Source organism: Squalius cephalus, assembly GCF_949319135.1.
Source record: "Squalius cephalus genome assembly, chromosome: 11".
Lineage (NCBI taxonomy): Eukaryota > Metazoa > Chordata > Actinopteri > Cypriniformes > Leuciscidae > Squalius > Squalius cephalus.
Window position 1 is genome coordinate 5504615 of NC_137132.1, and position 23599 is coordinate 5528213.

A 23599-nucleotide genomic window follows, 5' to 3' on the forward strand; every position below is an offset into this window, starting at 1 on the left:
ATCATTTTTATACATTTCTTTCACATCTACTGCAGTCAGACTCACTCGTGTTCACTCAGAAGGAATCACTCACATGACCTGTGCACTTGTAATGACACATCAAGGATGTTAAGAGGCTAAAAGCAGGTTTAGTACTTGCCCCATTGAAGTCAACAGGGTGCAAATTTTAAAAATAGAATAACTCGGTGTAGGCAACACCGATTTTTGTCGTTGTTCTCTGTATTGACAGCACTCCAAATGTACAAAAAAATGAGCTCAATGTTAAAATTGACCGGAGTTCTCCTTTAAGGCACTTTAAGGGTAGGTTGCATGAATAAGGATTATTGTAATGTAAAGATTCATATTAATATGAATAAATCAGAAGCTAAGACCTGCATTCATAAGGCAGCAAATAACATCTGGCGGAAGTGTTGGGAACGAGAGATGAAGGGGAGACACCTGTTTCAGATTCAGAAAAAAGTGAGAAAAGGAGATTGGGTTTCAATATTAGGAAGAAATGAAGAATCTTCACATAGGACAGGACACACAGCATTAAATGCCAATTTACATAAAATCAATAAACATTTTACAGGGAAGTGCAATAAGTGTAATGAACCAGAAACAGTTGAACATGTTCTCATGCATAGCATATGAAAATGAAAGACATGTATTAAAGGATAAGCTGATGGAAATGGAACATAATACACTATCATTACGAAAATCTTCTGGCTAAAAAATTCCTATTCAATATGCAATTTTTGAGGGTTTTGAAGGAAACAGGAATTGATGTAAGAATATTGTTTTGTTTTTTTCTCATTTCTCATCAATGCTCCACACTCCAGTTCAGTTGGTGGCGGTAATGCACCGAGAGCTGGTCTGTCAACCGCTATGACATTAAAAAGAAGTAACGTTAGTCTGCTTTTGTTGTCACGGAGAGAATTAAGATACTGGATTATTTACTTAAGGAATTATTAAATGACATCTGGATGCATTCATATCTGGTAAATGGTCTCCAGCATGACGGGTATGTAGCGCTGGGATTTTAATTGAATCATGTTGCAAAACGGACTAACTGGAGTGTAATGTGATTCAGCTGGTTTGACGCTTCATATAGCAGCTACTGTCTATGGTTTGACGTTGGATGTTAGATATTCTACAGATATTAAGCCGCGAAAAATGTCAATAGGTTCTAAGTGAATAATTATACCTGTAAAAATGTACCTTACTTGAAAAGTGTTAAAACGTAGAACTGACACATCACGGTAAATATGTTTTAATAATGCACCTTCAGTTTGTATCAACGTAGTAGTGACGGTAGGGACCGTGTACAAAGTAAATGTGGAAGGAAAAAAACAGGTGCTTCTCTACATTACTTATCATTTACACATCATTTACAGCTAACTGCTCTTTTGTGAAACACTGCCTTTTTAATGCCCAATATCATGTGTGAAAACACTTAATCATAATTTGTTCATTTAGAAATCAGAGCTTAATGATTTGTGAAATAAATTAATCAATTTTACCCCCTTGCATTTTTGTTTAGTGTAAACTTACCCAATTTTGATCACTTAGAAATCACCTAGATTTTTTTAAATGTATTTTACAACAATTTTTTGTATTGTATAGTAATTTTTTTTTTTTTTTTAAGTTTTGAATCAAGTCTTTTCCAAGAGATTTGCATGTTCTGTGCCTGTTTTTGAAGTGTCAGAAAATGTAAGCAATCTAAAAAAAAAAACTAAAATAACATCATCTTACTGGCTTACTGACATTTGATATTGGTTTTGTCGTGTGTTACAGATTCCTAGAAACCAAGTCAAATCTCCTTTATTTCTTACTGTCAAAGCTGCTTCACAGTAATAGCCAGAAAAAAATAATGTGTTAATATCAAAGTTTTACAGATATGAAACAGCTCTAAAAAAAGACAACATAGTCATTATTCAGATCTATTTGGTTTTATATTAATTTAATTTAGATCAGTAAGTGTCAGTGTTGCAAAGTTCATCAGTTACTGATTTTGCCATGTTTGGATGAACCATCGGGCTGACATTTTGAATTTTGTCATAAATTGCAGTATCTTTTAAACTATTTGACATATCAGCACAAAATTTGGTATGCATCATCATCTGCATGTCCTGAAGGGACTTGAGAAGTTTAAACACAATGCCAGCTAGTGTTCTGGAGATATAAGGATTTTTTTCAAAAAACTTTTTTAAAAAAAAATTTGTTTTCTCTGTGTAACTGTTCCTTGGTTTATGCCGATTACAAAGATATCGCAATTATCATTTTACATCAATTTGCCTGTCTGTCATATTGAAACAAATGAAAAACAAATTTTGATGATCTTTAGACCGAGCTGCACAGAAATGACTGAACGTTTTTTTATATTCGCTACTGTTCCCAAAATATTCCTCTCTGAAGCTGACCTTGCCTTATGCTAGTTTGTCCTGAAAATGCAGTTTGTAAAAGATCATTCACTGAATAACTTATTTCTATGGACAAAATGTATCTAACAATAGAGGAAACAGAGTGAGATGTTGCGGGATAGATACGTGATCCAAGCTGCCCAAAACATGAGAATTCTTTATTTTAAGCTTCAAGCTAATGTGTAAGCTTAATGTTTAATGCGGCTTGCCCTGTCAGGTGCTCTGACTGACGCATGTGCTGTTTAATTTCCTAAATGTTACAAATTCACGTGAGTATTTCCATTTTGCATGAAGGCTCATCTTGATGGTCTGCGTTAAACTTCAAACTAAATAAAGGTTAGGCTAATAATAATTAATAATAAACTTAACTTAGGGCTGGGCGATTTAAATCGTGATATTGTTATGCGCATCTCGTCAGTAAAGCCGGTTCCTTGATTAGTAGTAAATCGCCATCACCTGCTTTCAGATGGAGCGGCATTCACTACAAAGAGCCGTAGTTAACTGACAAGCTGAGCCATATCGCATTAAAATCGCGGACGTATCGCCAGCGATAATTAATGCGATATGGCTCAGCTTGTCAGTTAACTACGGCTCTTTGTAGTGAATGCCGCTCCATCTGAAAGCAGGTGATGGCGATTTACTACTAATCAAGGAACCGGCTTTACTGACGAGATGCGCATCATAATATCACGATTTAAATCGCCCAGCCCTAACTTAACTGAACGAGTGCCAGTGCGCATGAGCGTTAAATAGACGGAACACTGTAGAGAGGAAGACAATTAATATTCAGAGCCGAAATATTTATTTTATTGAAATATCTGTTGTTGAACTTTAAATTTAGGTTTAAAGGTCTACATGTAATTCAAGTATTGTGAAGGAATACAATATAGTGAAGGAAGAACATTGTGTAATTGAATATAAATGGAAGACGTTTCTTACATCTAATCTGTTAACGCAACACTAAGTAACATTTTTTACCTTAAAATAATGTTTCCAAAATGGTTTCAGTGGTTCATCAAGTCGTAACAGGGTGAAAGGCACTTCTTGATTCGCTTTGTGGCCCTATATTTGCTATAACCGCGCTATGCAAGTTTGCCAAACCAGGTCGCGTTTCTGTAGTTCGAATGAGGCATAAGAAAACTACAAATTTGACTTGCTTTATGTCAAGCGTTACAATAGTCATTATTTAGTTTTTCTTCATTTCTGATGTAGCAATACATCATACTTTCATGAAATCATGCAACATACTCTACCTTGTCTGTGGACATCGTTCATTTTAAAGCCGGTGCTGGATAAACAGCGAGTGTGCGTGCGACGGTAGGACACGGTGGGCTAAATTATTTACGACAGCGGTAATGGACAATTCCACTTCCAACCTGTAGGGCGACCGAAGAGGAAAAGTTCCTTAGTGTTGCTTTAACACTGAGTTTGTGTTTTAGTTTTAGTTTCTTTATTAGCATAGGTATAGATATATTCACCATACATGTTTTCATAGCATTCAGTTAAAATAAAATAAAATAAAAAGAAAATGTGGCTTTTTATCTGATTTATCGAAGAAATAATCGGCCAACTAATTGATTATCAAAATAAGCATTAGTTGCAGCCCCAGTTTGCTGTTAAAGGGGACCTATTATGCAAATTTTTTACAAGATGTAAAATAAGTCTTTAATGTCGCTAGAGTGTGTTTGTGAAGTTTTAGCTCAAAATACCCCGCAGATTATTTTTTATAGCATGTTAAAATTGCCACTTTAGGGCGGTGAACTGTCCATAGTGGTGTTCAGTGATGTTCAGACCGGAGTCGACAATGATGGAGAGACTCGAGAAGAAGTGACAACATGTAGAATGCAACAGAATGTGTCTGAATGGTTAATTGATGAATTTATGTAGTTGATGTGGAGTTTTAGTAAATTTTGCCTAATAGGTCTCCTTTAAAGTAATCCAGTATAAATTCAGTAACATGTTTTTGATTTTTCCAGATCTGGTCCTGTGGGCGTCAGTATCACACAGTGATCACATTTCACACCTGCAGTGAAGCCCCTCCCACAACAATTCACCAATAAATACTGGGAATATTCCCATCATCCTACAAGAGAAGGACAAACTCCAGGAGTAGCAGCTGAAATCTGTGTGACTGTTAAAGATGGAGTTTATTAAAGAGGAGATTGAAGACATGAGTGATCCAGAACCATCCAGAATAAAACATGAAGATACTGAGGAACAAATAGGTTGGTGTCCATTCGTGATTCTTCATTGTTGACTGTTGAGAAACAAAGATTTGCTGGTGGCTATGAAATAATGAACACATTATAGAGATGATAAATGAAATAGAAAATGCATCTAAATGATCATAATCTTAAATGGCTTTTATTAATACATTTTAAATGGATTAACATGAAAATGACGGAACTAACACATCAAAGATCTGATACTTGATACTCTGTTCTTTCTTCTGTTAAATCAGAGTTCACTTGAACTTATTTTAACCACATAATATTTTTTATTTTAGACTGGATGGAGATGAAACTGCAAAAACATGAACTGAATGAAGCAGAGGAGGAACAGCAGAGCATCAAAACTAAAAAGCTGCACACCTGTCCTCAGTGTGGAAAGAGCTTCAGTCAAAAAGGACACCTTAAAGCACACATAAGAATTCACACTGGAGAGAAACCGTATACATGCACTCAGTGTGGAAAGAGTTTTTCTCAAGCATCAGGTCTCAGGAATCATCTGCTCCTTCACTCTGGAGAAAAACCATTCAACTGTGATCAGTGTGGTAAAGATTTTCATTCATCATCAAATCTAAAACGACACATGATAGTTCATTCAGGTGAGAGGCCTTTTGTGTGTTCTCTCTGTGGAAAGAGTTTTTTATGGCTTCGTCATTTTAAACTTCACCAGAAAACACATAATGAAGTGAGAGATCATGTGTGTTGTGACTGTGGGAAGAGCTTTACTACAACTGCCCATTTGAAAAATCACCAAAGAATTCATACTGGAGAAAAACCTTACAAGTGCTCATATTGTGAAAAGAGTTTCTGTCGTTCTGAAAACCTGAAATCGCATGAGCGAGTTCATACTGGAGAGAAGCCGTACCAGTGTACTCAGTGTGGAGAGAGTTTCAAATGTAAAACTGATCTCAAATATCATCTGCGCGTTCACTCTGGAGAAAAGCCATTTAACTGTGATCAGTGTGGTAAAAAGTTTATTTCATCATCACATCTAAAACAACACCTGAAAGTTCATTCAGATGTAAGGCCTTATGTGTGTACTTTTTGTGGAAAGAGTTTTTTATGGCTAAAAAGTTTTAAACAGCACCAGAAAATACATAATGAAGTGAGAGATCATGTGTGTTGTCAGAAAACGCATAATGAAGTGAGAGATCATTTATGTAGTGACTGTGGGAAGAGCTTTACTAGAGCTGCCAATCTGAAGCAACATCAAAGAACTCATACTGGAGAAAGGCCTTACAAGTGCTCATATTGTGACAAGAGTTTCACTCAGTCTCCGCACCTGAAAGCGCACGAGCGACTTCACACTGGAGAGAAGCCGTACTACTGTACTCAGTGTGGGAGTGATTTTAAACATTTGTCAAGCCTTTCCACTCATATGAAAAAATGTTGCAATGTATCATTGTAAATACATTCAAGTAAATGTGTGAGATAAAATAAGGAGTTTATACTAAACAGTATCAGTTTCATTTTGTGAATTTGGTCAAAAGCTTGGAAAACTAGAAAGACAGAGTTGAAACTTCACAGACAACAACTCTTACAGTGTAAATAAGTCATTGTATTTTATTTATTTTTTTCTGGCAGAAAGGGTTGTGTGCTAAATAGGTCTTTCTTTAGATATATTCATGTTATTTACAAAATGTACTATGTTGTCTTCTGATAGTACATGCAGTTATGAGAAATAAAACAGAATCAACATTTTGTCTTGATTAATCTATTTACTGAACACAAAGAATTATAAAGTTTTAATCACATTCATGAATGGAAACATTCTATTTGCATCCAATCATTCTATAAACATCAGGTTTATGTTCAGTTAGTGTCACTTTCATGGACTTTTAGTTTGTTTGTCTTCATCTTGTGGCTTCGCCTCCGGCCTCATATCACCTCGCTTCGTCTCGATCTGTCGGCTCCACCTTGGCTCCTCCAACCTTCGGCTCCACCAGACACCTTTCAACTCTACCGGGTTCCCTCATCCCACCAGTTCCCCCTTGGTCAGTCGTCACATGGACTTGCGGATCTTCCGCTACGCTCAGTTCCTCCACCCTTGTGCTGCGTTAACACCAAACGCGAATAGAGCGTCTGGCTTGAGTGATTTCAATGTTAAGTCAATGTAAAGACGCATTTACGCACGTCTGGAGGTCCTGCGGCGCGAATGAGGCGTTTAGTGCGGCGCGGTGGACGTGAATTGAGCGTCTGGTGCGATACGCGCGTTAAGCGCAAATGATTTTTTTTTTTTTTTTTGTGCATTCACGCGTTTGAATCGAATTCGTGTCTGACGCCCGAGTTGAAAAATCTGAACTTTGCCATCTGTTCGCGCCATGTTAACCAATCAGGAGTCTGCTTACTGCTGTCACGTGGTGAAGTGGACTCCCGCCCGGAGTCACTCATTCAAAATGGAGTATAGCAATATAGCAGAATATAATATTCAATATAGAAAACATTGATAGTTTTTCAGTATTTAATATACTGTATTTAAAATTTCATATACATTTTCTAACTGAAGACAGATGGACAGGCGCTCTGCAGCTGGGATAGAGCGCCTGTAGCTGGTGTCCTGAAGGGTGATCCTCGCTCCGATGCGGTAACTCTCTCGATGAATGCTCGATCAACATCAGACATCTTGCAAACAGCCAAGCGGATTTCGCCTCAGTCGCGCGTCAATTTTGCTTCAAACTTTTGCTTTTTACGCGGGAATGGATTAAAAATGTTCAAGCGTCCAACTAGACGCGAATTTGACGCGCTATTCGCGTTTGGAGTGAACGCACGGCTGCAACGGGCTCCTCCTTCCCTTCAGGTACGCCTCAGTCCTCCATCACACCGGCATCGCCTCAGTCCTCTGGGAATCTGGCTCCACCTCAGATGCTCATCGATGCAGCATCACCCAGGCCTCCTAGGCCAGCTCGTCTCGTCTCCATCGCTCTCCATCGCTCTCCATCTTGCGCCCTAGGATCCATCAGCTCTGCCTCCGTTGGTCGTCCCCCAGTTGACGTCAGCCTCTACTAGGGCTGCACAATTAATCGCAATTTACATGAAATCGCACTTAAATCGAGTTGGCTTATCACGATTTTGAAATAATTGCAGCCTTTGAAAAGGCTGCGATTATTTTTTATGTGTAGTTTGTCATTGATGTACGGCTCTGTAAACGCTGCTCCATCTGAAAGCACTGTGAGTTTGAGTCACTTATAATGTGCATTTGAAAAAGCAACACGCGTCAAACATCTTTCCAAAACATGAGAAGCATTTATGAACCTCTTGTCCAACAACAGACAACATTTAATAACATGCTTTTACTCCAAACTCACTTTATAACGGCAGTTGAGCATCCCTCTGTGAGAGGGTCATGTGCCTCAACAAGTCAAGTCATACCATAATGATACATTTGCAAATCATTAGCTAATGATTAATTAAAGCAGACAATTCGAAGCTGAAGTACATGACATCAACCCATTGTGGTAATTAAAGCATTAATTTACACTATTAGTTAACAAAATATGTTATTAAGGAATTAACACATTGACACATTTAATTAATAACAATTCATATATTACTTAATCTATTAATCATTTACAATCTTAATTAGTTACTGATGCAGTAATAATTAATTAATGGTTTAGTTCTTCATGAGTTATACACTAACACATGATTATCTGTGCATTAGTTGAGCATGAATGAATGCATATTAGTGCACCCGTATTATAAAGTGTACCAATATATATATATTTTGCCAGATAGAAGTGGTTGAGCAAAGACACAAACTGAATGAAGCGAAGGAGAAATGTGACAATTTAAAATCGGCCTTTCAGTGCAGTATCACTCGGCTGAAATCTATCTGAACCTATTTTGAATGCAAAGAATATATTGGTGTGTACAACTGCTCATAAACTTTTGTTTTCATTCCACCATACCTCTACCACCAACTTTTCAAACAGTCTGGGTTTAAGGTGACATCCGTGTGCCTTTTCTATGCTTATTTCTGACCTTTTCCTGCTATATAGACAAATGGGTGACCTGTCCTATGATCGCGGTATGAGTTTTGCCAAAAAAGCTTGTCAAGTAATGTTTTTTTAATTTGTAATTTTTTCAAGCTACGCTGTGTGTCCATGATAAATTGATGCCATCTGCTTATGACTAGTTAGTCTATTAAAGTCTACTATATAGTGTTCTGATTGCATGTGAAATTATGATAAATTAAACATCTTGTCCACTGCATTAAGTTGTTCTTGCAAATATAAAACAACCACTGTTTTATTCTTTGATTTGTGAGCATTTTTATCCAAGTTAAATGACAAAACATGTAATCTGAATCAGCAAATGTCCTTGTTTAATTAGATTTTTAACATTTACAACAAACTTTCACTTATCATGGCTGATACATCCACTGAATGGACCCACAAAGATATGCCAACATTTGCTACAGTCTACTAGTTGCACGTCTGTATTGTTTTTAATTGTTAGCATATGTTTCAGTATTATTTTAAGTCTAAATATGCATGAATGCCTTAAATTCTCTTACATAATGCCTTGAAGAAATGTAAACTATATGATGCACTTAAATCAAAATCAGCAGGCCAGAATTTTTCCAAACTCAATACTACACTCCAATAGGTGGCGCAAATGCACCTTAAAGCAGTTTACAAACTATCATAAAACGTAAAAGAAGAAGATGGTCGTTCTGAGAAGAAATGACTGGAGAAATCCAAGCAAAAACAGCTGAATTCTGTGTGCCATACTATAATAAAGATGGAGATTATTAAAGTGGAGATTGAAGACATGAGTGACCCAGAACCATCCGAAATAAAACATGAAGATACTGAGGAACAAATAGGTTGGTGTCCATTCTTGATTCTTCATTGCTGACTGCTGAGAAACATTAATAAAGCTTCAAGTTCAACAGATTGGGTGGCTGTGATATAATAAGCAGTTTATAGATGATAAATGACACAGAAAATTCATTTATATTATCATGATCTTGTATTGAAATTGTCAAACACATTTTAATTGTATTAACAAATGAATGACAGATGAACTAAACTTTGGCGCATCACAGATCAAATACCTGATCTCTGTTGACTTACGTCTGTTAAATTAGATTTCAATTGAACTGATTTTTAACCACATAATATTTGTATCTTAGACTGGATGGAAGTGAAACAGCAAAGACAAGAGCTGAATGAAGCGGAGGAAAGTCGTCCCTTCACAACTCAAGGATCAAAAGCCAATAAGCTGCACTCCTGCTCTGAGTGTGGAAAGTGTTTCACACAAAAAAGAAATCTTAACAAACACATAAGAGTTCACACTGGAGAGAAACCGTATACATGCACTCAGTGTGGAAAGAGTTTTACTCAAGCATCAGGTCTCAGTTATCATCTGCTCCTTCACTCTGGAGAAAAACCATTTAACTGTGATCAGTGTGGTAGAAAGTTCATTTCGTCATCACATCTAAAACAACACCTGAGAGTTCATTCAGACGAGAAGCCTTATGTGTGTTCTCTCTGTGGAAAGAGTTTTTCACGACTGGACTGTTTTAAACTGCACCAGAAAACACACAATGAAGTGAGAGATTTTATATGTTGTGAGTGTGGGATGAGCTTTACTAGAGATGACCATCTGAAACAGCACCAAAGAATTCATACTGGAGAAAGACCTTACAAGTGCTCATATTGTGACAAGAGTTACACTGTGTCTGGAAACCTGAAAGTGCATGAGCGTATTCATACTGGAGAGAAACCGTACCAGTGCACTCAGTGTGGAGTTGGTTTTGCACGTAAAGACAGTCTGAAGAAACACACAAAAATTCACACTGGAGAAAAGCCATTCGCTTGCCATCAGTGTGGAAAAAGCTTCATACAAAAACCACATCTTATCAAGCACATAAGTACTCATACTAATCAAAAGCCTTACGTTTGCCCTCAGTGCGGATGGAGCTTCACAACTGAATACAAACTTAAGATACACTTACGTGTTTGTCCTGGAGAGAAATCATACTCCTGTCCTCAGTGTGGAAAGGGTTTCGCACATAAATCAAGTCTTAGCTGTCATCTGCGTGTTCACTCTGGAGAAAGACCTTTTACGTGTACACATTGTGACAAAAGTTTCACTCGGTCAGGAACCTTGAAAAAACATGAGCGACTTCATTGCAACCACCATAGACTGTCGAGAGCCCGTACCACTGCTTGTATAGGAAGAGTTTCACCCAATCAGGAGGTTTCTTTACTCCCAGAAAAAGCAGTTTCTACCATCTTAGATGTTGCTGAAATCGACCCTTTACACATTTCTGGGGTTTGAGCGCAGAGGTTATCTAAATTAGGGTAAATAAAGTATTTTTATTGCAAACTCTGTCAGGCTTGCTTGTGTGCTGGGATTTGTATGTCCAGGATAAATTGATGCCATCTGTTGTTAGTCTATCAATGTGTACTTTATAGTGTTCTGATTGTACATGAAATAAGAAATAAAACATCTTGTCTGCTGCATTAAGTTGTTTGTGCAAATATAAATATAAAAATTGATAGCCTATTCAACAAACACCGTTTTATTGTTTCATTTGTGACCATTTTAATCCAAGTTGAATGACAAAACATGTAATCTGAATCAGCATATTTCCCTTTTTACTTTGATTTTTAAAATTTACTCCAAACTTTCACTTCAATATATACATATATAAAAAACTTGAAATCTCATGGCCGACCAAATGTGGATCGCTGTAACACGAATTTCACGTGTACATCCACTGGACCCACAAAGATATACCAACAATTGCCACAGTCTGCTATATTCCACAAGTCTGTATTGTTTTTAATTGTTAGCATATGTTTCAGGGTTTCTTCAGTATTATTTTAAGTTTAAATGTTGAGTAATGCCTCTGCTTTAGATTTACATATATAATGCCTTGAAGAAATTTAAAGTATATAATGCACTTACATTAAAATCAGGCCAGAATTACAAAATTCCCGTTTTCCAAACTCAGTACTACACTCCAATAGGTGGCGCAAATGCACCTTAAAGCGGTTTACAAACTCATAAAACGTAAAAGAAGAAGATGGTCCTGAGAAGAAATAACAGGAGAAATCTAAGCAGAAACAGCTGAATTCTGTGTGCCGTATTATGTTAAAGATGGAGATTATTAAAGTGGAGATTGAAGACATGAGTGATCCAGAACCATCCAGAATAAAACATGAAGATACTGAGGAACAAATAGGTTGGTGTCCATTCTTGATTCTTCATTGTTTACTGCTGAGAAACACTAACAAAGCTTCAGTAAAACAGATTGGGTGACTGTAAAATAATAAGCAGTATATAGATGCAAAATGCATTATAATCTTGTAAAGAAGTTGTTAAACACATTTTAATTGTATGAACAAGTAAATGACTGACCTAAACCGTGGCGCATCAAAGATCTGATACCTGATCTCTGTTGCTTTCTTCTGTTAAATCATCAGAGTTCACTTGAACTGATTTTAACCACAATATTTATTTTATTTTAGACCAGACGGAAGTGAAACAGCAAAGACAAGACCTGAATGAAGCGGAGGAAAGTCGTACCTTCACAACTCAAGGAACAAAAGCCAAAAAGCTGCACTCCTGCTCTGAGTGTGGAAAGAGTCTCAGACAAAAAGGAAACCTTAAAAGACACATGAAAATTCACACTGGAGAGAAACCGTATCCATGCACTCAGTGTGGAAAGAGTTTCACTCGTACATCAGGTCTCAGTAAACATCTTCTCTGTCACTCTGGAGAAAAAGCATTTAACTGTGATCAGTGTGGTAAAAAGTTCATTTTATCATCACATCTAAAATCACACCTAAAAGTTCATGCAGATGAGAAGCCTTATGTGTGTTCTGTCTGTGGAAAGAGCTTTTCATGGCTGATCAGTTTTAAACTGCACCAGAAAACACATGATGAAGTGAGAGATCATGTGTGTTGTGACTGTGGGATGAGCTTTACTACAGTCGCCCAACTGAAACGGCACCAAGTAATTCATACTGGAGAAAGACCTTACAAGTGCTCATATTGTGACAAGAGTTTTGCTCAGTCTGGAAACCTGAAAGTGCACGAGCGAATTCATACGGGAGAGAAGCCGTACTACTGTACTCAGTGTGGAGTTGGTTTTGCACATAAGGACAATCTGAAGAAACACATGAGAATTCACACAGGAGAAAAGCCGTTCGCTTGCCGTCAGTGTGGAAAAAGTTTTATACAAAAACCACATCTTATCAAGCACATGTGTTCACACAAGACAAACGCCTTACATTTGCCGGATGGAGCTTCACACTTGATTACGATTAATACATTATAGCCTAATTAATGTTATTATTAATTTCTTTAATCATTTTTATGAATCATTTATAATAAAAATAATGTGTCTCTGGATATCCCTTATTATATATACTTGAATGGATATCCCTTATTTTGCCATCCTAATCTTTAAGTCCCCAAATCCCAAATCAAAAACAGTACATTTGTCGTTTCAAAAATAAAAAATGTTTGTTTTAAGATGAGAAAATAAGCCAAGATACTTCTTTGCATAATGTCATTCAAAAAACAAGTGAGATATTGTTTCAAGTTTAGAGTTACAGAATGTGAAGAGATGTCTTGAAATTAGAAAGAAAAGAGTTACAGTTATAGTAATTATGAAGAATTCTATTATCAAGTTCTTTCAGCTTGTTAAGAGGGCATTTTATATCCATTGTAGGTCCTCATGCTGTAGAATATTTATTTTGTCCTTGTAGTAGGTTGAAAAATGTATGTATATATGTTAAAATAAAAGAGGGAAAAAAGGACACCCCTTTAAAATGTTGTATTGTTCATAAATGATGCCTTCAACATTCGTTTATTGATGGGTAAATTCATCGTTACATTCTTTGTTGTGGGTAAAGAAAATGTTTCTGTTATTATTATCTCCTGTAGAGGGCGTTTAGCGCTGTTGAACTAAGTCACTACACCGGATGCTTCAGAGTTGGTTAAACTTTGCCGGAGCTTACAGCCAGTACTCCTGTCTCACAGCGTTTCATTTATCATTCTACAGGTGAGCAAAAACGATTCTAAAACTGGTCGAAACTGATGTTAAAAACTGTGTTTCAAACATGTATATGTTGATTTTTGGTAAGTTACTGAGAAAGACTCAGTAGTTTAGTTTTGTTCTTACGCATGCAGTAGTAATGAGTCAAATATCAGATTACAAACGAGTGACAAATATGTGAATTTGAAGCGAAATGAGAGAAAATACTCATGTGAAAAGAGTTTAGGAATGCTTCTGAAGTGTTTTATGTGTTGATTGTAATTTGATGATAAAGTTTAAGCGAGTTAAATGTACATTGCTACTGGACTGGAGTTATCTCCACCCCGAAGTGTACTGTCAAACTAGCCGCCGCTATATTTCGCTGTTCGCGCATAAACTAGCTATTACGGTAAGACCGTCAGGCCGTCATCTGGATTGAAAACAATAGGGTATATGTCGAACGTCGCATGACGAAACCGGAAACCTGGTCTCATCGCATCCGCTTGTCATAGAAAGTGTTAACAGCCGTATGAACTGACGCCGATATCTATGGAATTTTAAGGTAATCAGCTAACCTACCTATCTCACTTTGTTATTGGCGTTTTATTCTATTTAAATATCTAAACCAGGGGTGGGGAACGTCGGTCCTGGAGAGCCACTGTCCTGCAGAGTTTAGCTCCAACCCTGATAAAAACTCATCTGATTGTAGCCTTAATGATCCTAAAGACATTGATTAGCTGGTTCAGGTGTGTTTGATTAGGGTTGGAACTAAACTCTGCAGGACAGTGGCTCTCCAGGACCGACGTTCCCCACCCCTGATCTAAACGTTAGTGTGAAGATTTTTTTTTTTTTTACTTTTAAATATCGATCTTCACATGCGAGGGACATTGGTTATGATCATCTTTGCTCGCTCCTTTTAAGTTATCTTGAGTAAAACAGTAAAAAAAAATGCAAGAAGCACATACAAAAGACCTGAACCGGAAGCGATGCGTTCTGTTTTCCGGTTTCGTAATGCGACGTTCGACATATACCCTATTGATCTTCCGGGCCGGCGAAGGCTATTTCACATTAATTTATTCTTTCTTTCTGTCTGTCTATCTATCTGTCTATCTATATAATTATCTATCTATTTATAACTATCTATCTCTATAATTATCTATTTATAACTATCTATCTATCGATCTCTATAATTATCTATCTACCTATATATCTATCTCTATAATTATCTATCTATTTATAATTATCTATCTATCTATCTCTATAATTATCTATTTATAACTATCTATCTATCTCTATAATTATCTATCTATTTCTATCTATATATCTATCTATCTATTTCTATAATTATCTATCTATTTATAATTACCACTATAATTTTATATCTATCCATCCATCCATCCATCCCTATAATTATCTGTGGCGGCTGGCTTGACCGCAGTCCAAAAACGGCAGTGCATGTATGTGTGAACTGGAGCCAAAATGGCGGCTTGCATGTAAAACATGAGGTTAGTGTGAAGCCAAATGTGAGATTCATTTATGTGACAGTGTTAAAATGGAATTACTGTTAATGATGATGTGAAAACATGTGAAAACAGTAGCAGGTCAATGTATTGTGATTGATTATAATGTGTTGCAGAACAAGTCAAGTATAGACAAAAGTAATTTTGGAAAAGCCTTTATTGAAAAGTTATTTTCTGTAATGGAATGTGTTGTGTTACAGAGAAACAAGTAATTGTTGTTCTGTAAAGTTACATATGTTAATGTTGTGAATACATTGAGAGCTAAGAAAAACGAGAGAGTTCATTAAACTTTGCCGGAGCTTACAGCCAGTACTCCTGTCTCACAGCGTTTCATTTATCATTCTACAGAGCCGGCAGAAGTGGTTAATTCACCTCACCCATTCAGGCTTCCCAGCCCTGATGCGAGTAACATCCTCATTAATTGTCATTATTAATTGAATTCATTATTAATTATTCATTTTTGAAAAACAAACAAATATCAATGACAAATCACTTTAACCAAAGTCATTGTGAAGTCAGAAACTTCACTCATCCCATCACAGCCGAGTACAAGACATACTATTATTCCTAAAAACCAAAAGAACTCACAATAATATATCGGGAAGTCTACAATGTTACAAACAACAGGCAGAAAAACAAACATGGTAAATCTTCATCATGGTGTAGGATCTCAAGTAAATATATGTATTGTTTAATTGCTCATCAAAAATATTTACTTTACTTATTTTAATGATAAAATCTTTTCAGACACCATATTAGGAAGGGGTCGAGGGATTTGCAAATATAAACAAACATTTACTGTAACTCTCTCACTCTCTCTGAGTGGGTGTAGGGGATTGTTGACCCTTGATTTCAGTGTTGATTGGTTTCAGGACACAGGTCAGGTGCCTGTTTTTTTCTGTGTGTAGTTTGTGCAGAAGATACACTATATTGGCAAAAGTTTTGGGACGTCTGCCTTTACATGCACATGAACTTTAATGATCTCTCATTCTTAATATGGAGTTGGCCCACCCTTTGCAGCTTCAACTCTTCTGGGAAGGCTTTCCACAAGGTTTAGGAGTGTGTTTATGGGAATTTTTGACCATTCTTCTAGAAGCGCATTTGTGAGGTCAGGCACTGATGTTGGACGAGAAGGCCTGGCTCGCACTCTCTGCTCTAATTCATCCCAAAGGTGTTCAATCGGGATGAGGTCAGGACTCTGTGCAGGCCAGTCATGTTCCTCCACACTAAACTCATCCATGTCTTTATGGACTTTGCTTTGTGCACTGGTGCGCAGTCAGGAACCGGAAGGGGCCATTCCCAAACTGTTACCACAAAGTTGGGAGCATGAAATTGTCCTAAATGTCTTGGTATGCTGAAGCATTAAGAGTTCCTTTCACTGGAACTAAGCGGCCAATCCCAACCCCTGAAAAACAACCCCACACCATTATCCCCCCTCCTCCAAACTTTAGACTTGAAACAATGCAGTCAGGCAAGTACCGTTCTCCTGGCAACCGCCAAACCCAGACTCGTCCATCGGTTTGCCATCGGATAAATTACCTAAATTAACTTTTTTACAACAAAAATGAACCATCACTGAACTTACTTAAACTGGACTGTGGCGTTATTTTTTTCTAAAACTGCTGTACAGCCGAAACAAACATTGTTGCATTATTTTCCTGTTATCACTGTAAAGCTGCTTTGAAACAAACTGTATTGTAAAAAATGCTGTATGTAACAGTAATGGGTGGATGGTCTTTAGCCAGCTGTTCTGAATTAACGAATCCTGACTCCCTAACACCTCTGTCATTCCGGACTCAATTTCAAGTAAACAAGAACTTTTGTGTTACGACCCATCATGGGTAATTCACAGTGGTAGGCGCCACTAGGTCTGGAACCTCCCGTGGAGCAATGACGTTTATGGCACCCTGAGAGCGAGTCCAGAGACACCCTCTTCCCTCGGAAGGGGGGAGCCAGCGCGGCGTGACATTCCACACAAACACACACACACACCAACACTCGTGCATTTTAGATGTCCATGGACACTTTAGATAAAATTACCTATAAATGTATTAAATGTACCTCTTTTAGTCTTTAGATGTCTTCACCTGTCATATTGGAATAGCTATAACGTTTATTGTGTGTAAATCAAACTTGATATGCTTGTAATGAAGAACAATCCTGTATCTCTGTATTACTGACTTGCAAGAGTATAATTTATGGTGTGTTGTAAACTTTTTCAGCAAAACCAGGAGACTTGAGATGGATCTTATAAGCAGAAGAGGTTTATTCTTCCAAGTAGTCTGTAGTTCATCATCATCATCAAGACTAACTCAATGCAGTTGCCTTGCAAATTTATAGACATTTAGGGGGAGGGATTTACATTGAGGTTGAACAAAGCATGCAAATTATGTATACAGGTTAAGGAACCCGCCCCAGACCCCATCGTGTTACCAGTATCAATTTAATCAGCATACCTATTCAAATGCTGATACTGGCCAGGAACTCTGGTTCCACGGGCCATCCCAGAGCCATTGAGGACAAAAGCTGCGTCTTGGAGCTACTGGCTAGAGCCATCAAAGACTCATTTAAAACACAATAGAGAAAACAGGACTGGCAGGAACTGTTGATACCATTATCCTAACCTAACCTTAAAATGCTAACTTCAATATACTCAACTTTTACTGTTGCAAACTAAATTAAACATTTAATAAAATTGTAATCCAACATTCCCCCCTTTGAGAGTTCTAATAACTCTCACATAATATTAGGGCTGCAACAAACGATTATTTTGATAATCGATTAATCTAACGATTATTAGAACGATTAATCGACTAATCATCGATTATTTCGCCGACTAATCAGTAAGTTTGGAACGATTATTCAGCTTTTTCAATTAGTTAAAACACTGAGTTATACATATTCTAACTATAATATAAAAAAAGCTTTTGAAATGGTTGTTTTAGTGAACTTTGAGCCAACTAAACAGGTCATTCTCTTTAAGTTTTCAGATTTCTGTCCAACTCGAATCACACACAAATGCTCTCTAAGCATTGGTTAAATATTCAGTTCTCTTTCAATAGAAAAAAAAATAAATAAACAAAAATGAATCAGCTTGTTGATATTATATATTGTATATTATTATATATTATTAAGTTGATGATATAAAATTGACATGACAATTGAGCTAACAGAGACATTCTCATTCACCTTTTAATTTACAGTATGAAAAAGTAACTGACATGATATACTTCATAACATCTCCTTTTGTAAGTCTTCATGAATATGGAACAAAATACAGGCAAGTGATAAGACCGTAATAAGTTATAGCCTAGTGTTACAATAATAAAAACAGCCCTGACTCCTAAGCTCGATCAAGCTTTATTCTATGCAAAACTAAATCATCACATTACTGTAATTATATTATTATTGTTCATATTATTGCTAGTATTAGTAGTATCGCATTCTCTAATAAAGAGATTTACTGCTAGTTATTTACGTTAGCTCCAGCTGGAGAACATTCACCTCTCACCGGCTCGTCTTGTGCTTTTACATGCATGTTGTGCTCCCGTGTAAAGCAAGTACCACCTAGCATGTATTGCACACGACAGCATTCTTGGTTTTTAGGTTTTGTGAAACTTTCACACACTGCTAGTTCGGATTCGTTTGCACTCCGTCATAATTCGCGCTGTGTTTTCTTCTACCACAATAGCATTTGTAACGGCTGCATTACACTCTAGCGCTACAGCGCCGTAGCGGTCAAATCGCGATATTGCAGGCCCTTACATTAGGTCACGTGGGATCAAACGACTACTCGACAACAAGATATTTTGTCGACAATTTTTTATTGTCGACGTTGTCGACAATGTCGACTAATCGTTTCAGCCCTACATAATATACAAATTTATACACTTAAAAGTTAATTCTTGTAACTTGTGTAAGTTACAGGCACATAGCATATGTTCATTCTTGTAACCTGTGTAAGTTATAGGCACGTGTAACTTATTCTGTGTTGTGTCCTTGATTTACATGAGTGTCATAGTTCTTCTCGAAACCATAACTGTTGACACCTGCGACGCAGGGTGTAAAATGTCATAAAAACTACATGATTACACAGAAAACCATGTAACATAAGAGTGGAAGTCTGGAAAGTCCATGGCGCCTGAATAGCTGTGAAGTCTGTTTCCTGTAGAGTCCATTTCCCACGTAGAGTCGCTCTGATGTAGGGGTGGGCGATATGGTAAAAATATCATATCACGATTTTTTTCAGAAAAATCACGATTCACGATTTTATCACGATTCTTGGTTTTTGGTTTTACTATTTTGTGACTGAGCATTACAGCCAAACTAATGTCCATATTTTAAAAACAAAGCCTTAGGTAACAAAATATAAAATAAAAAAGAATGCCAGACCGGCGAAAATAAAAATATTTGTCATTATTTTCTTTGTTATTAAATATTAAGATCAAAGATACACATTACACATACACAACTTAATATACAAATTAAATAAACAGTGCTTTATGTTTTCAGCTACAGTAGGTGTATTTAACAGTAGCATTGAAGAAAGTAATTAAATGAACAAATGAAAATAAAACAAAACAGACTTCACTGTATAAATTATACATTGATACTTATTAAAGCTACTATTAAAGTTATCAGTCAAGAGCAGTGAGTGATTTTCTCTTTGCATTTTGTTGTTTTATTAACATTAAAGGGATAGTTCTCCTATAAATTCAAATTGTCATAATTTACTCTCTCAAGTTGTTTTAAACTCGAATAAGTTTCTTTCTTCTGTTGAAAATAAAAGTTACTGAGCCACATTCTTCAAAATATTAATATTAGAAAAATATTAGAAGGAAATTAATACAGGTTTGGAACAACATTAGAGTGCTTAAATAATGAGAATTTTTATTTTTGGGGGAACTATCCCTTTAAGGACAAGCGGCAGCGTCTTTTCTATTCGGCTACTGTCTCTTTAAGAGCTGCGCGCGACGCGTCTAATATACACGCATTTGACAAGCAGATTTTCTCTCAATTTTCTCAAGTTTGCTTTCACTTTAGACATAACCGACTTTGTTTATGTAAACCTTATGTGTATTTGACAGTATTAGCACAATAAGACTCGAAAGATAACTTAGTCCAGTATCCAGGCACTGGTAGACAGGCTTTTAGTGCATGTGAGCTTCACATAACTTAACGTACGCACTGAGAAACGCGCATCAGCACGCAAATTAAATGTTTAACCGACAAGTCATTATTGCACATTCAAATTATGAACTTTTGCGAACTGCAGTGTCCCGTTCCGCTGCGTTAACATTTTATGTGAATATACGTCGCGTTGTTCAGTGGGACAAAGGCGCCAGAACAGCAACTGATACAATGCACGATACTACGATATTTCTTAAAAAGCAGATCGTGGAGACATTTTAATCGTCCACGATCAAAAATCGTCATATCGCACACCCCTACTCTGATAGTGGTTTTACGTATAACTCTTATCAAAGTAAAACTTCAGGTGACCATATAGTTTTTACATATAACTATATTACAGTAAACATTGTGATCGTATAGTGTTTTTTCTTTTCCTAATCTTAATTGATTCGACACCTATGGACCAGTGAGGTAAGGATGGACTAAATGGGGAAAGGCCTATGAGGTAGTGTCTTCACCCTGGGTTCACCCCCGAACGCCTGTTGCGTTCAGTTCTTCCCAGGGCACCTCACTTGTCCGTGTGTCTTATCCTGTCCCTGTAGAAGGGGGAAAACAACTGTACAGTGTGTGAGAAAATTGGCACATTTCCATTCTCCAGTGAAATAGGCATCCTAATAGGCATCCTAATGATCCTAATAGGCATCATAACAGAGGTGTCTGACTGGAATATTCTGTGGTATAACATTTAAGGCTGTGAGTCTTACTTAATGTCTCCCAAAGAAAGGCTGAGACAGTCACTTTCCTTTTGTTCTATTAAACAAAAATAAGTCTTTCATCTTTGTTGTGAGTTACTGGGGAAATTAAGCAATCACAGCCTAAATGGTTAACACCGTATCAAGTTGCCCCACGAGTTTAACAAGGAGGGGAGGGGTTGCTTCAGAGTATCAAGCAGGCTAAGCAGAAGCTGAGTAACCTTATTTCCTTCTATTTACTTCTTCCACTTCTTAAAGTTCTTTTTGCTTTTCCTACACTCATTCATCCAATGGCCAGGTTTACCACAGTAATTACAGCTGCCCTCTCTCTTAGGACATTTGTGTTTCTGTTTCTCTGAATTGACCTTAAAGGATGCTGCTGCAATTTTTACTCTTGCCTTGACATCAGAGTCTCTTTCCCAAGTAGCTAACCTTTCCAAGTTGTTTTGCAGGGTTCTCGTACACCATGTGATGTTTAAGTAAGGCAACGCCTTTCTGTGTTCTGGCAAAAGACAATGAAACCATGTGCGAACCGAAGGGCCATTATCACCTAACACCTTCTCTGGAGTGTCTGCAATTCCACTGTACGCTGCAGCTGACTGACAGAATCGTTCTGTGTACTCACAAACAGTTTCACCCTTCTTCTGTACACAATTGGTAATTTTCGACCAATCGATTCTGGGTCCTAAGATATGCTTCAGGATTTTCAAAACACCTTCTCTCAAATCGCCTTTACTGGCCTGTTTCAGTTCATAATTGCTTACAGCACTTTCAAAATCATTGAATTCCGACTCAGTCAAGATCTGTGATATTAGCTGGGTGATTTCAACTAGAGACATATCATAGAGCCGCATCTTTTTGGACAACTCTCTCCTACACTCAGAAAAATTTCTTTGCACTGATGGCAAACTTTCAGCAATTCTCTCAATATCTTTAGGACTAGGGATGTCAATTTTCACAAATTCTCATGATCGATCGTCATTTAAATTAACGATCAATTAATCGATTAATCGTTAGCCGTAATACGATAATGCGTAATACGTAATGCGATATGCGTCTACTGCAGTGGCTATGGCCAACAGCATGACAGGGTCTGCAAATGCTGCTCAAAACGCTATGATCCTCACCAAATCAATGAGAATGGTTATAAATATAAATAAAGGGCTAGTAGGATTGTAAAATGTTTAGATGTGATTGATAATTAAATTAATTATTTAATAATCAAATATAACTACTAATACAACGTGTCACCAACGCCTCGTATGCGCTTAGAATGTGTGACAGTTGTGGACACGCTCTTCCTGGAACAACTGCACGCACTGAATGAATCTGCTACCGTTAAACTGGAGCACTTTGCTAGCACATTATTTATCTGAAACGCATCCTATATGAGATTAATCAGATATATTCAAAATAAACATATTACAAATTATATCTGCAGAAAATGATGCAAATTCATGCACAAGTGAACTTGAACTAAGTTACGTGCCATTCATTCAGAACTACTCATGTTGTGGACGCGCTCCTTCTGGAGCAACGCGACACGGCAACTAAACCCAAATAATTCACAATGTTTTATTATAATATTGTTCTCTTTATAATGTTATGTAATATTACAGTCCCAATAGACATTATTAGTCGTGCACTGCCGTGCACTGCACAGGTGTCTTTGTAATCGTAGAAACCCAACCATGTCGAATTTCGACGACAAATTACAAAAGGTGGCCTCATTTCAAAAGTACCATCTTTCTGAGTATAAATGTTCCATTTTGTCATCACCGTAAATCAGGCCGGGGGGGCGTCACTGATCAGACAAAGAAAGCTTTTTCCCGCCTCAGTTTCTCACAAGTGATTGGTTCATTCATGTAAGACAGGTGTGACTTTCCTTGTCCATAAAGACGGGGACAAACCCTTAATCTGGGCACTTCGCCAGAGAGAGGTCTCCTGAATAACTCCTTCGGGAGTTATCTCCGTGTTTCGTTTCTTTTCCTTAAGTCTTTGCTTTGCTTTTCGTATTCGTCTTTGTTCATTTCTACCTGCGGGCGAAATGAACGGAGTCCGAATTCTGGTAACTTCACTTTCGATGGACCTTTGAATTCCCCGCGACTCTGCTCGCCCCCGGAAGAACGAGAGAGGCCGCCCTGCTCCGAAGGACCGTCACACGCACTCCTCCAGCAACACATAGAACCAGTTTGCAAGTACCAGCTGTATCTAGCTCTTATTGTTTCGCCCTACTTAGGGTGATATGATTTCTTGTTGGTTTTCTAAGGTTACTCGTCTGTGATTTCTGCCATACAGAGATTTTCTTTCACTTTCATTTGCTCTCTCTCTCTCTCTCTCTCTCTCTCTCTCTCTCTCATAGGGGCGGCAGTGGCTCAGTGGTTCATGCAGATTGTCTACAAACCAGAAGGTTGGTGGTTCAATCCCAGAAGTGAATTTTGCTACATGTATAAATAAATAAAAACTTGACTATTTTACTGCATGCCACACTACTATTTTTAATATTTGTTGCAAATGTATTTTTTAAGGCTTTAGTAGATCTAATTTAGCACATGTTCTTGAACTG

At 37.3% G+C, this 23599-nt stretch overlaps 2 protein-coding genes across 6 annotated transcripts in view; both read left to right on the forward strand.

The window, feature by feature from the left end:
* Positions 1 to 839: 839 nt before the first annotated feature.
* On the forward strand, positions 840 to 11143 carry LOC307167481 (uncharacterized protein). Of its 4 annotated transcripts, none has more exons than XM_079886615.1 (3): positions 840 to 1003; positions 4379 to 4627; positions 9768 to 11143. In XM_079886615.1, the coding sequence occupies exons 2-3, from the start codon at positions 4543 to 4545 to the stop codon at positions 10916 to 10918; spliced, it is 1236 nt and encodes a 411-aa protein (XP_079742741.1). In that variant the 5' UTR covers positions 840 to 1003; positions 4379 to 4542; the 3' UTR covers positions 10919 to 11143. The 4 variants fall into 4 exon arrangements, with proteins under 4 accessions (XP_079742741.1, XP_079742743.1, XP_079742744.1 ...); XM_079886617.1 differs by having other exon boundaries at positions 840 to 980; XM_079886618.1 differs by lacking the exon at positions 9768 to 11143 and adding an exon at positions 4909 to 6325.
* A 2439-nt stretch (positions 11144 to 13582) lies between these two features.
* Positions 13583 to 23599, forward strand: part of LOC307167534 (alpha-2-macroglobulin-like) — a 47354-nt gene continuing 37337 nt past the window's right edge. Inside the window, exons 1-2 of one of the 2 annotated variants that reach the window (XM_079886702.1) lie at positions 13583 to 13655; positions 23396 to 23443. The gene's annotated coding sequence lies outside the window, so the exon portion shown is untranslated. Of the gene's footprint in view, positions 13656 to 14119; positions 14191 to 23395; positions 23444 to 23599 lie in introns of those variants that run through there. The other variant, XM_079886701.1, reaches the window with a different exon arrangement.